We start from the raw sequence: 14254 nt of genomic DNA, 5'->3' as shown, positions 1-14254 counted from the left end.
AAAGAGAAAAGGCTTAATTAGAAGATAGAAACAAAAACATACAAGGGATTAAATGATCTTCTCACAGATACAAATGTAATTTCTTTAAGAAATATATAGAAACTTAGACCAGTAAAATAAATACATTTGAATAGAAAATAAAAAGAAATCTAGTAAAGATGGAAACAAATATAAGTTGTGGAATTATCCATCTTTCATCTATTTTGTTAAGATACACTTACAGTGTATAATTATTATGAGCATTCTATCCAGACCCAAAAATCCAAACTGTCACGAAAATATCATATCTGAAACCAAACCAAAAATTTACAAGTATCTATTGGTCCAAAATTCTTCTATCCGAAAGAACCAAAACCGAAAAAAGTGATCCAAATAGATTTGGATTCGGAAAAAAAACGATTCAAATAGATTCAACCCGATAAAAACCAATTTATATCGACTTAAAAACATGAATATCCAAAACTATGATTTTTTGTGTTATATTTCCTATATTTTATTTTTTAATTTACTTTAAATATTTTTTAACAATTTTTGTTATTATTTTTGTAGCATTTTCAAGTAATATGAAGCTTTAAATGTATAATTAAATATATAATTTAGAGTTTAAAAATGTTTTATTTAACAGTTAACATTTTATTTTAAGTTATTTTATAAAATTTTAGATATATATTTATTTTGACTAAATATGATGGGGTTCGGATATTTTGTATCTTTTCAGATCCTAAATAGTGAGTCCAAACCCAAAAATTACGGATATTTTAAAAATATAGTTTAATTATAAACTCGAACCGATCCAGACTCGAGAAAAATTAACGCAATTCGCATCTACAAATACCTATTATATCTAAATGTCAAAGATCCGAAAGACTCGGACCCGAGAGTAACCGGCCTGACATTCTCATTTTCAAGATTCAAGGCCATTCCTTTCACACCGTTGGCAAAAAGAACCAAAACCTAGTTAAGAATGTCGAAATTAATCAAATTTTATAAACTAATCCAGCTAGTACGAGTGATGTTTTCTTCGTTCTTTCTTTTTTGTAACTGGTACGAGTGATGTTTTCTAAAATAAATTTAACGATCGAACCTGATTTAACTTGTGAATTATATTAGTTTATGAATTTGATCTTTTTAGAGTTACATTTATATAATAGAATCTGTAGATATACATATACGCTAGTTTTTTTTTTAAACCAAATAATTTTTGTAGAGTAAGGATTAACGGACGCTAATACCAATGACATAACGTAAAGCATCCTTCCCAAAGGAAATCGAACTAGGAGTGCAATAGAACTATTCCAAGCACTAAACCATTAGCTCCAACTTACCGTTGGTATGCTAGGTTTTTCCAATGTTGGTTTTATATTTTTGTATAAGCATGTAGCGTCTACTCACGAGATCACATGGTTCATTCATTACGATGCTATGTTTTTCTTATTTTCCAAGATGTTTCATTACTATATTTCTGTTCACTTACCACCATTTTGTACATAAACATCTTTGTTAAACTGCGCGAACACGAGAGAGTATGTTCTTCAGTACCATAATGCGAGAAAGATTATGGATTTGCTTGATAAAGGGGAAAAGGTAATTAAAAAAGGAATGGAACACTATTTTCTTTTACTATATAAAGATATATTTGTAATTCTCATGCATATGTTTTTGAAAACATTGAAGTTGATTGGTAACATCTATTACTACAACACTTTCCTCACGCCTGCAACCATCTTCAAGCTCGACAGGGACATCCGCAAGACCGCAACATCATCACCTCCTGTCGACATAAACAAAGCTTCCACAACTTAATGACGGTATGGAATTATGGATTAGATGATCCCAATCTTCTTCTTCCACCTATCTACATACTGCTTCTTTTCTTTTTTTCTTCTTGTTTTTTTTGGCAAAAAAAAAATAGTTCTATCTCTTTGCTTTGTAAAATTAAACTTTTCATTTTTTAAATGATATTTACATTTAGCAGCCAAAAAAATTATTACTGCATCGATAAGAAAATTTATAATGAAACGTTGAGGTCATATTAGTCTGAGAGCTGTGTAGCCATCATGTTTCAGAGTTGGACTAATCATTGTAAATCTTGAGATTTTCGACGCTTAGAAACTAAGGTGGATACATTGTCTTATAAATTTTGATATAGAACAAATAATTATGAAACTTTGTTTTAATATTGTATATTACACGGGAAAAGACAACAAATAAAACATACTGCAATTAAAATCTGTGGGTGGTACTGGAGGATGCTGCATGCCATTGATTTCATTATCTTTATTTTCATGATTTATAGCTTTGTATCTCTCTTATACAAAGAAAATTAATAACCACATGTGATAAGGATTGGATTCTTGTCAGTGTATTCGACGATCAAGATAGCTAGCGATTTGCTGTTTCTCATTGAGACTGATCAGTTCAGTTGACATTTGTGTCCGAACGATGGAGATTCTTGATGATTAGCTCGAGTTTTCCCTCAACATAATTAATTTGAGCTAATAACCATATGTTTTGTCTTTGTGATTTGCAAAAGCATACGAATGTCATGAAAGTGCTTCCTCGTGATTTTGGATATACAATTTCATTAGGTTAATTGTTATTATAGGATTCACAATCGTGTTTTAATTTAACAATGGCGCTTCTTTTAAAGTTGTTTGTACAATTTCAAATGGGGATCAAATAAGAAAACATGTAAGCTTACTACAAATTTAGTTTTGATTTGACATAAACAAATGAGTTTCTTATCAAATGGTATAAGGTACTGAACATTTTGTAAACTTTGAAGAGTTCTTTTCAAAACCCATGATTACAAGTACTCAAACAATTCAAATTTTCCACAATCAAAATACATATATATCCAATCAAAACTCAAAGTATATTAAAAGAAAACAACTAAAAAGATAGCTTTTGCTCAAAAAACAAGAAAAAGATAGCTAAAAAATCTGAACAACAACCTATTTTGAAAAATCAAGAAAAAAGAAGGAAGATAAACCTTATTAACCTCTTTTTCAAAGTTATGAGAGTTGCACTAACCTAATAATGCAATCTCAACAAAGGTATTTTGTTTTCTTAAGCGAATGCAAGAAATTACAGAACACCGTAAATATTATATTTCAAACGATAAAAAGAAGGGATTTTTGCAAAATTGACCTATAACTTAAAGTCAAACACAAAACTAACCTCCTTTTTTTTTGAAAATTGGTTTTGCCCTATTCACCCCACAAGTTCATATAATTTACGAAAATGCCATCCATTTTTTTTTTATTTTTTTTTTCGAAAATGACATTTTTACTCTCTCACCCTCATCATCTTCAAGTAATTACAAGATTGCCATTGTCATCAATACCACAACCACCATGAACAACCAATTTGAAGCTCTTAATGCTCCTAAAATCGATTTACCCTTCTTCTTTTTCCATTCTTGTGACCTAAACACAACATATCTCTCACTTTCTCTCCACAATGAGCTAAAAAAACTCAAGATTTTGATTCTAAAATTTTTATGGTTCATAGAGTCATAGAAGCTAACGATTATGGGTGGGTGACTTCCGTTTGTGATTCTGTGTGCTTGGAGAAGCCTTATGTATGCTAAGGAACTTATCTCACTAATTTAAGGTATGACATCGAGTTTTTTTCCAGATCTGTTCGTCAGACGACTTACTTGGGAAGTCGTCTGGCTGTAGACGACTTACCTTTCAGTCGTCTGGCTGTAGACGACTTACCTGGAAGTCGTCTGGTCAACGCAGAGGTTATTTTTGCAATTGACTTTGAAATCTGTAACCTGAGACGACTGAAAGTTAAGTCGTCTACTATTGTTTGGTTTCAAAAAAAATTCCAAAGAACCTAGACGACTTACATTTCAGTCGTCATAGGTTAATTTTGTATTTGACTGGATAATTTCAGAAGTTTGACTTCCCCAGACGACTTACATTTCAGTCGTCTGGCGAAAATTAAAATAATAATATTTTTTTTTAAAGTAAACGACTTACAATTAAGTAGTCATAGGTTAGTCTTGCAATTGAAAAAAAAAACTTCAAGATTTAATTATACACAGACGACTTATAATTCAGTCGTCCACCAGACGACTTAATTGTAAGTCGTCCACGATTTTTTTCCGAGATTCTGGTCAAACCTCGTAAATCCTGGACGACTTACATTTCAGTCGTCTCGTGGACGACTGAATTATAAGTCGTCTGTATATAATTAAATCTTGAAGTTTTTTTTTCAATTGCAAAACTAACCTATGACGACTTAACTTTAAGTCGTCTACTTTTAAAAAAATATTATTATTTTAATTTTCACTAGACGACTGAAACGTAAGTCGTCCAAAAAGTCAAACTTCTGAAATAATCCAGTCAAATGCAAAACTAACCTCTGACGACTGAAATGTAAGTCGTCTAGCTTTTTTGGAGTTTTTTTTTTAACCAAACAATAGTAGACGACTTAACTTTCAGTCGTCCGAAATAACAGATTTCAAAGTCAATTGCAAAAATAACCTCTGCGTTGACCAGACGACATATAGTTTAGTCGTCTAGACAACTTAGATTGAAGTCGTCCGCGTCTTCTCCACTAGTTTTTAAGTCTTCTACGTTAGTTTATGAATAACTTGTATTTTTAAGAGTGATAAGTAACTTCAAGATATGTAAAACTCATATTTACAAAATATGTTCTCTCCCTTAGTTTTACTAAATTTGACTAAGTTTTTCAATGCAAACTTATAAAAAATATGATATGCTTTGACTAGTTACTATTGTTTGTTTCCATCTCTTACCAACATTCTTGTTTATTAAGATGAGAAAAAGGCCATTGGAGTTTATTATTGCATATGAGAGATCCAAAGATAAGAAAAAGGCTACTGAAGTCTATTATTTCATTGATTTGTAAATGTGTAAACACATTGTTAGCACATTTAATACATCTTGGAAAACATTATTACTGATTTTACAAAAAATTCACAACTAAAAGAATATACATGCAATTCATAAAACAGATCACAAACAAAACTATTATAGATCATTCATCTACAAAGACAAGCTTGGATTCCACTTGAGTAGACAAGACCAGACAACTTTTAAGAAGTTCAGACGACTTCTAAGAAGTCCAGACGACTTCCAGGAAGTTCAGACGACTTTGCCAGAAGACTTTTAGGAAGTTCAGACGACTTCCAGACGACTTTACAGGAAGTCCAGACGACTTTACAGGAAGTCCAGACGACTTTTAGGAAGTCCAGACGACTTCCAGACGACTTCCAGATGACTTCCAGACGACTAACAAGTAAGTCGTCCCAGAAGTTTTCCAGATCTGAAAAACCTGCATATTAAATCCAGATCTGAAAAACCTGCATATTCAAAAACGTTCAAATGGCTTAAAAACAGAAAAAAATGAGTGGAAGATTATATAAATCTACCTTTACAGAACACACAAAAATACATATCTAAAAATAATAGATCTACCTTTAAATTAGTGGAAGATGAGTACCAAATAATTAAAAACCTGCAAAAAAAAAAATAGATTAGTAACAAAGACATGAGACAAAATTGAAAAATTCATATAAAGTTTGGTGTTTTCAAGTCAAAGAGATTAGAGTGGGTTTGGAGAGTTTTAGTTTGGGAAAAAAGTAAGAACTTTATACAACAAGAAGTTACCAAATGAAGAAAAATCAGACATAAGAACTTACCAAAACGCTCAGAAAAATCCAGACGACTTCCTGGAAGTCCAGACGACTTCCTGGAAGTCCAGACGACTTCCTGGAAGTCCAGACGACTTCCAGGAAGTCCAGACGACTTCCTGGAAGTCCAGACGACTTTGTCAGAAGACTTCCAGATGACTTCCAGACGACTTCCAGACGACTAACAGGTAAGTCGTCCCAGAAGTCTTCCAGATCTGAAAAACCTGCACATCAAATCCAGATCTGAAAAACCTGCATATTCAAAAACGTTCAAATGACTTAAAAATAGAGAAAATGAGTGGAAGATTAGATAAATCTACATTTATAGAACACACAAAAATACATATCTAAAATTAATAGATCTACCTCTAAATTAGTGGAAGATGAGTACCATTTGATTAAAAACCTGCAAAAGAGATAGATTAGTAAGAAATACATGAGACAAAACTGAAAAATTCATATAAAGTTTGGTGTTTTCAAGTCAAAGAGATTAGAGAGAGGTTGGAGAGTTTTAGAATGATGAACATTACATTTTTGTTGCAGCCATTTGAGAGGAGGAGAGAGAATGTGTAAATTTTTCTTTATATAGGGAGACAAAAAATCCAATTAGATTAAATATTTTTGACTCAGACGACTTCCTGGACGACTTACATTTCAGTCGTCTGGTGAAGAAATTAAAACAGACGACTTACATGTAAGTCGTCCAGAAGAGTTTAATATTTTTAGCGGGAAATTAAATATTTTTAGCGGGAAACTAAAATAGAAGACTTTCCAGACGACTTACAAGTAAGTCGTCTGGACGACTGAAATATACGTCGTCCGGGTAAATTATTTAACAGACGACTGAAATATAAGTCGTCCACACCCTAAACATAACCCCTAAACTTAATTATCTAATTAAACACTTCATAAAACCAAATCAAACTTGAAAAGTGTTTACTATACACAGAAATAAACACATATAGGTGAAAACTAATTTTTGAAAAAAACATTTTAGTTTTCCAAAATCTAACCCTAACAATACATACAATACTACAACATATGTTTGCCAAACTCCTAAACCAAAGTATTTCATGATTCACTACTTCCACTCATATATCTTCAAAACAAATCAATTTTATCATATCTTAATTTATATCAGTTAAAACTGTTTATAATTACTTGATTTTTATTTTTTACGCATCTAAATATTTTTTTACAAGATTTATAAATTATTTTTAAAATAAACTGGTACCAGACGACTTACACTTCAGTCGTCCAGACGACTTACACTTCAGTCGTCCAGACGACTTACACTTCAGTCGTCCAGACGACTTCCAACATCTCAGACGACTCAGACGATTTACTGGGGCTATATTCGTAAAAATGGCTTCTGTTTTTTTGTTTGGTCACAAGGGGCTGAGCTGTAATTTCACTAGGCTTTTAGGTTAGTTTTGCATTTGATTCAAGTTTGGGTATAGGTTTGGAATTAAAATCAAGTTGTGGGTTAGTTTTGGCAAAAACCCCTAAAAAGAATATTGTAAAACTTCTTAAATGATTTAAATATATATGTATAATCACTTTCTCTCTTCATCTCTCGTCGTGATAGTACTCGGTTCTACAGAAGGTGACTTTAGAGTCCAGGTTTTCATACGCTCGTTCGTCTTCTTAACCTGTAATTAGGTCAAATTCAACTTTTAATATATTGAGTTTGTGCTCAATCGAATTAATTAAGGAGTAAAAGACAAAGTAAATTACCTCCATTTCCCAATCAGTTTTGTAAATAACATAAGACAATATCAACGTTTGCATACCAACTCCAACCAACATTCCTGACCACAGTCCCTGCAATTAAACGAATACAATATTGGTTAATTAGAATATAAATAGTTTTATAATGATTATAAACTAATAATAATTGACATATAAATTCTTTTAAAAATTAGTTTCCCTTTCCAACTACACTTTGATACAAAAAAAAAATTCATCGTAAAAAAGTCTTTTAGTTGAATAAATTTAACATTCATTAAAAAAAAACTAATAACTAGTGAACCATGTAATTAAGAGTTTAGAGTTACGGACCTTAACACCAAAACGGAAAATGTTGATAAGGATGAACCCAAAGGGAATACCAACTCCATAATAAGTTCCTAAGTTCACAAATGCTACCATACTCTGCATCCCTGCTCCAATAGCTACTCCTGTTTATATTCAAAAGTATTTTTTGTGGTTAGAATAAAACTTTAAGTTATACTTATACCTTATATTAATATATATATATATATAATAAAAGGGTTTTCATTTACAAAAAAAAAATAATAATAAAAGGGTTTTGAGTATTTACTAACCAGAGAGAATGGGTTGGACGATGTTTAAGAGTATGGATAGGCTGAGGACGATGGAGAGATCAGCGACAGCGTCTGAAACTTGGTGGCTATCGGAGAACAAATACGAAATCTGGCCGCCAAACGCTAAGCAAAGAACAGAACATAACACACCAATCACCGCTGATACCACAAGCACCACTTTTATGGAGAATCTCACTGCGTCAGCATCTCCTTTTCCTAATTCGTTTGCTACTCGTACGCTACATTGATTAATAGATTGCAACATATAGAATAGTGTTAACAAAGAAATCTAATACAAACTATCTTAAAACTAGTGTAGAGATAGTTTACATACCATGCTGCTCCCAACAAGCCTAAACTTATGTTCATCTCCCAAGTGTATATATACTGGCTGTAAAATGGATTGAGGATGTAGTTTTAAAATGGTATAATAACATTACATATTTTATTGCATGAGGATTTTAAGTTATACCATATGGAAAATGCAGAAATTGCAATATTGGCATCCTCTGTATATCCAGACATTAAGACAATGATGCTCATATACCAATACTCTAAGCTGTCCAAAGCAAAAAAAAAAAAAATAAATAAATAAAACACAAGAAGAGTCATTAGTCATCAGGTTTACCCTGAAAAAAAACTTACCAAAGCATGAATCCAGAGGAAATGGATAACTTGAGCATTGGGAAAAGATCAACAAAAGCAGCAGTGCTGAAGCCTGTCCAAGTATGCGGGCACCACCCTCCAAACACGTACACAAACTCGGCTATTACCACTGTCCACGAGCTTATATTAAGTCCTAGAAGCGCACCATGGATTCCCATCCCCATCACGCTCACGCACCACCACGTGGCCACAATGTCCACAACCAAGGCTACGGTCGAGAGAACGCCTATGATGGCGTTCTTCATCTGTGCTTGGAGATACATTTGCATTGTCATGGTGAAAACGATGCTGTATAGATAAGGAATGACCCAAGGGTAGATCTCGTCTACGGTCTTGGTGATCTCAATGTTTTGGCCAAGTAACCGAAGAATAGGACCCGCGAAGATGATGAAAGGGACAAAGAGAGTGGCTGTAAAGGTGTCTACTATCCAAGAACGTTGTAGATATATCCCCATCATGTGGTATTGTTGTGCTCCGTATGCTTGTCCACATAGCGTCTCCGTCGCACTTGACATACCGGCCTTTACCAAAAAAAACCATTATATATATACACACATGCGGTTCAATCATACAATATTGTTTCCATCATAACGATACTCATTCGTTGTTTATTATTTTTTTTGGTTTTGCAATAAACGATGTGAAATAGATGTTTAATCTTTTTCCCGTTTACTATATATTAGGACATTAATTCCTACCTTCAAATCAACCACCACGTTTTAGTTTAGTGTTTAATCTTTTTGTGTTTTGCATGTTTCCGTTTACAATTATTTTTTTAATGAGAAATGTTTGTACTATTCTAACATATGATGATATATATATACTAGAGATGTCGATATGTCGTCACCCGGATTTAAACCGATCATGGACTGTAAGGTGCTTACCATAACACCATAGATGAAACGAATGAAAGTGCTCTGAATGAGAGCATAAGCAGCAAGACCCGTTTCACTGGAGTGGCCAATGAAGGCTTGAGCTACCACTATGCAACCAAACGACATCACTCTGAACAAAGTTGATGGTAAAGCTATTCTCCACATCTTTCTTACTTCACTCCAAATCTTCTTTCTCAAGTAGAGACTCTCTCTCCTCTGTTCTGTCTCTGACGCATTTAGCAGTCTCTCTTCCATTTCTCCGCCACCTCTACTCATTTTCCCCCTCTTTAATTTCTAGAACAAAAATTAAACGTTATACTAATTACTTATAGACATGTCACAAAGATAAATTAACCTCCAATCAAAACTTCATATTGGTTTTAGAAAAAATTGTTTAACACAGCTATGCAAATGCGACAGCGATTTGAGAACTAAGAGCATGCACAATGGGAGAGTAGTTCCATAAGTTTCTTAGAAACAATATAATAAAAAAAAAAAAAGATAAATTGACGAAAAAGAAAAGAGAAGAATATGATCGATTTTTCTATGAGAGACTTTCAGCAAACATGTCATTTTCTTGATGGTCAATATTTTTTAATGCTAAACTATATTTTGAGAAACTCCATTAAAAACTAATCGACTATGCCGGCCTAAATATATCTAATTCTCAAAAACTTCTTTTTTTCATTTCTTGATATAGGGTTTTCTTCCCCATATTCATCATTAGATATCTATATATATATGTAATTGTGTATGTATATACATCTTTGTAGTATACTCTACAAGATTTTAAAAGGTATGGAGTGATTTACTTACCTGTCGAACTTGGTTCAAGTGGAAAGAGTCGGAGAAACCAAGAATAACAACAGCAACACAATTATTTTCTGAGAACGGAGAGCGAAATTATGTATTACCGAGAAAAAATCAAAGAAGAAGAAGAAGAGAGGCAAGAGGAAATTAAGTGTGATCTTCTTCTCTCCCTCTCTCTCTCTCTCTCACTCTGGAAAACTGTTGTGAGACTATACTAAAATGCTTAGCTATATATAGTGAGAGACCGAGAAAAGAGAGAGTAGATTTATACGACGTGTATATACAGACACTAGAAATGCATATGTCTTCTGATGTGAAAACGTTAAGGAAAGGCTGTCGTCTTGTGCCAGGACAATAATAATGTGAAGTTTTAGAAACCAAGTCTTGATTCTAATTCATGTTGATTTTTTTTCTGTGGTCTGTTACTGTTAAACCACTAAATTGTTTTTTTTTGTTTATTACGAATGGATCAAATCTCATATTATACTTACATTTCATTTATGACAATATAACATACATTGTTATCTCAACTACAAAGATTCAAAATAAATGGTTACATTGCGCTATCTTTCTGATGAACAAATTTACTCTTAACATACATACAAACTAAAAACTCTGCTGCATATAGATTTTCATTAATCTACAATAATTCATGTTCTTTGACATTGGAAATCTATTAATATAAAGAATAGTTATGTGAATGGATTTTTGTTTTGCTGTTGATTTCCAAATAACAAACGTCGTTAAAAAATAACACACACACACATATATATATATATATATATAACCTTTTAAAAGATTAAAAGTATATGACATAGACTCCAGGAGAGCCAATCAAGCTTGTAGGTGTTATCCACGTGCTGAAAATAAACATCAAATCCATGCATCCCCAATATCAAAAGTTTAGACTTTTGGAGTAAAATGAGCATATATCTCTCTCGTCAAAAAACAATGGCCAATAGTGAAACAAATAGATGCTTTTGCTTTAGGTTAGGTTAATCATGTCATACATAAACGACAATAGTTGGCCTGGCTTTCTGTAAAGGTTCCTTTAAATGCTTAAACAATTAAAAATATTGTTAATTTCTTAAACAATTTCCTTGATTGTTCTTTTGGTAATTACTCTTAAACCCTTAATTTGTCCTCAAAACTTAAAAAACTTCGTCAACAAAAAAAGAAGAAGCTGAAACCCAAAGAGATACGTCCCGTTTCATAGAAGCGCAGCTAGTATTCCGAAAATAGTTAAACAAACTACGCACCGTTTAGCACACAGTACGCGATGTTTTAGAGACACCTTCGATGACTCGAGAGTAAACGGGGGACCCGTGTTAGCTACACGTTATGAATATAAGTTTGTGACAATTCATTCCTAGCAATGTGTCCACGTTTCAATTGGATACGTTCCATCTGTTTTGTTTTTATTCTTGTCCTACTAATCCTTGCATTAACTTCTTAAGAACAATAAAGACGACTTTTAATTATGATATGTATTTTTCAGCTATTTAGTACGATTATATTTCTCTTTATTTTACGTGCCATTACACTTATGACTCATCCCATCCAACTTCTGGCCATAAGTCTATAACTTGAATATCTTGGTTGTCAAGTATTAAATTGTAGCATGCAGCGACATGTGGGTAGTTTTTGTTTTGTTGAAATTTTACTAGTTATAGCTAACTTTATAACTTGCTATTCCAATGTTATTGTTTTTCATGTTTCAGATGCACCAAACATATATGAATATGAGTGTTTTTTCAGTCAAAATTAAATCAAATTGATGATGACGATAAACAGAGATGATGTTTTTCTCAATAGAGAACCTCGGTTAAAGTCGATATGGAAGTATCGATTGCAATCATTGCATCGTTAAATTTTCCTATCCTCATCCTTCAAATTTCTTGTTTGTTTTTCTTTCACTTCTTATAAAACAATCTTCCTGCTCCAATTCCAAAACAGCTTTCTTTCGTGAAAATAAATGGCTTACCTAACGGCTGACAAGATGACGACGCCTTTAAGCTAATATCCGAAAGAGTATCGACTTTTCATTCATGTTTTTTTTTCATATATATCTTGCATATATTTTTATTATTATTTACATATCAAGTACAACTGCGGACATCTTGAAACAAAACAATTACAAAAACAAATAATTTCGATTCAGATAGAAAATTTATAAGAGACCGTCAATGTTTAGAAGTTTCAGAATATATTGGAACTGCGAGATTATATAACATGATATGTAACAAACATGGATCTCAACCAAAATTATAATCTTTAAAATAGATTTATTACAGACAATCTATTTCATAAATTATGTTTTAAAGATTTTTGGTTATTATGATTTTTAAATGAAAGAATTATTTGGCCTTTTTGATATAGCTAAAATCAAAATTATGTAATTACTATTTATTAGTTGTATATCTAAATAGATGCATATTACTATGTTTACAAAAAAAATATTTAATATACAACGAAATTTTTGTGGAATGGATAATCATTGAAAGACATATGAATTTTTTTTTAATCAGCATAACTCTTTTGATACAACAATTAAAGTATTTCCAAATCATTTCTATATTTATTTATATTACTCCTTCCGTTTTTTATTACTTGACGTTTTATATTTATGCACATATATTAGGAAAATATTTAATTTTATATTTTTTAAAACAAAAACCTCATTACTTATCCACATAATCATAATTCAACCAATAAAAAAAATAAACTGCATAACATAAAGAATCATACATTATGTAAATTTAATAAATTTGTATTCAAATTAATAAAACGTCATCTAATTTGAAATAAATAAAATATTCTCACATGTTACCTATTAAAAATGGAAGGAATAGCATTTAAACGTATTAATATACTCCAACTTGTTCTACTTTTTCTAAAAAATAAAGATAAATTTTTAATTTATATTTAGGAGAATGTATATTTTAGAAGAATACACTGAAATAAATTTTACATATATTATAGAGTTATTTTATTTTAAAAATAAAATGACAAAATATACTGAAAATAGTTTTAGAAAATGGTGAGCTCAAATCTTAGGTTTTGCTCCATGTTGAGATAAATATTTTGATTTCGGATAGGTTCTTACTAAGTAAAATAGGCTTGAGAGAGAGAGAGAGAGAGAGAAAGAGAGAGAGAGAGAGAGAGAGAGAGAGAGAGAGAGAGAGAGAGAGAGAGAGAGAGAGAGAGAGAGAGAGAGAGAGAGAGAGAGAGAGAGAGAGAGAGAGAGAGAGAGAGAGAGAGAGAGAGAGAGAGAGAGAGATCAATTTGTCATTGGTGTGGACGGTGGAAGATGGAAGAGCGTCGAGACCGGTATGGATGGTGTCTACTGCCTGGTATTATTGGTATTTATTAGTTTCATTTATTGTTATTTATTATGATAATGGTATATTTCTGCTCGTGTCAATAAAAATGGCCGGACCGAGTAGGTGGTTCCATTGAAGAAATGGGAGACCATATTAGCTACGTAGACAACCTCTTGAGCACATCTTCATATATCCGTGTCACCTCGTTTTTGTTTGGTATTTGCCAATAAGTATTTGCATCTTTAAATTTTATTGCGATCAAAATCTTATTTTTGTCTTTGTATAATATGATATTAAATTAACAATTGGGTTTCTTGTTTTTTCAGCGTATATAGTGATCAAATTTAACCTAAATAAACAAAAACTCAAAATTAAATCACCCAACACTGTAACCAGATATGTGATAACCGATTTTGTCACAATCAAGACAATAATCGTCAACCCGAAACGTTAAGTTTACAATCTATGGTTGATCACTAATTCAGTACAAAATTAATATATCAAATGAATAATCACTTTAGATTTTTCCGATTCCCTATATATTAATCCAGAAACATTACAACTTCCTTTTGTAATCACGTGTCA

General features: G+C 31.9%; 1 protein-coding gene across 3 annotated transcripts; it reads right to left on the bottom strand.

Annotated features, from left to right (window-relative positions):
• Window positions 1-2718: 2718 nt before the first annotated feature.
• Window positions 2719-10591, bottom strand: LOC103833197 (protein DETOXIFICATION 25). Of its 3 annotated transcripts, XM_009109297.3 has the most exons (10): window positions 10353-10591; window positions 9546-9830; window positions 8641-9182; window positions 8468-8554; window positions 8330-8386; window positions 7996-8234; window positions 7730-7848; window positions 7406-7492; window positions 7184-7320; window positions 2719-3130 (listed from the first exon to the last, which is right to left on the bottom strand). In XM_009109297.3, exons 2-9 carry the CDS (start codon window positions 9810-9812, stop codon window positions 7225-7227), a joined length of 1494 nt encoding a protein of 497 aa, XP_009107545.1. In that variant the 5' UTR covers window positions 9813-9830; window positions 10353-10591; the 3' UTR covers window positions 2719-3130; window positions 7184-7224. The 3 variants fall into 3 exon arrangements, 2 of the variants coding, with proteins under 2 accessions (XP_009107545.1, XP_033138566.1); XR_004452879.1 differs by lacking the exon at window positions 7730-7848; XM_033282675.1 differs by lacking the exons at window positions 2719-3130; window positions 7730-7848 and having other exon boundaries at window positions 7100-7320.
• Window positions 10592-14254: the final 3663 nt, after the last annotated feature.

This window comes from Brassica rapa, chromosome A10 (assembly GCF_000309985.2).
Source record: "Brassica rapa cultivar Chiifu-401-42 chromosome A10, CAAS_Brap_v3.01, whole genome shotgun sequence".
NCBI lineage: Eukaryota > Viridiplantae > Streptophyta > Magnoliopsida > Brassicales > Brassicaceae > Brassica > Brassica rapa.
The sequence above is the reverse complement of the archived record's forward strand: the minus strand, read 5'-3'. Positions and strand labels throughout refer to the sequence as shown.

Excerpts from the sequence above, each read along its gene's own strand:
- LOC103833197 (XM_009109297.3), bottom strand. The coding sequence starts at position 9,812 with ATGAGTAGAGGTGGCGGAGAAATGGAAGAGAGACTGCTAAATGCGTCA. Across the intron at positions 8,387-8,467 it reads ATTTCTGCATTTTCCATATG|CCAGTATATATACACTTGGG; the intron begins GTATAACTTAAA and ends TCCATTTTACAG. Across the intron at positions 7,321-7,405 it reads AAACTGATTGGGAAATGGAG|GTTAAGAAGACGAACGAGCG; the intron begins GTAATTTACTTT and ends ACCTAATTACAG.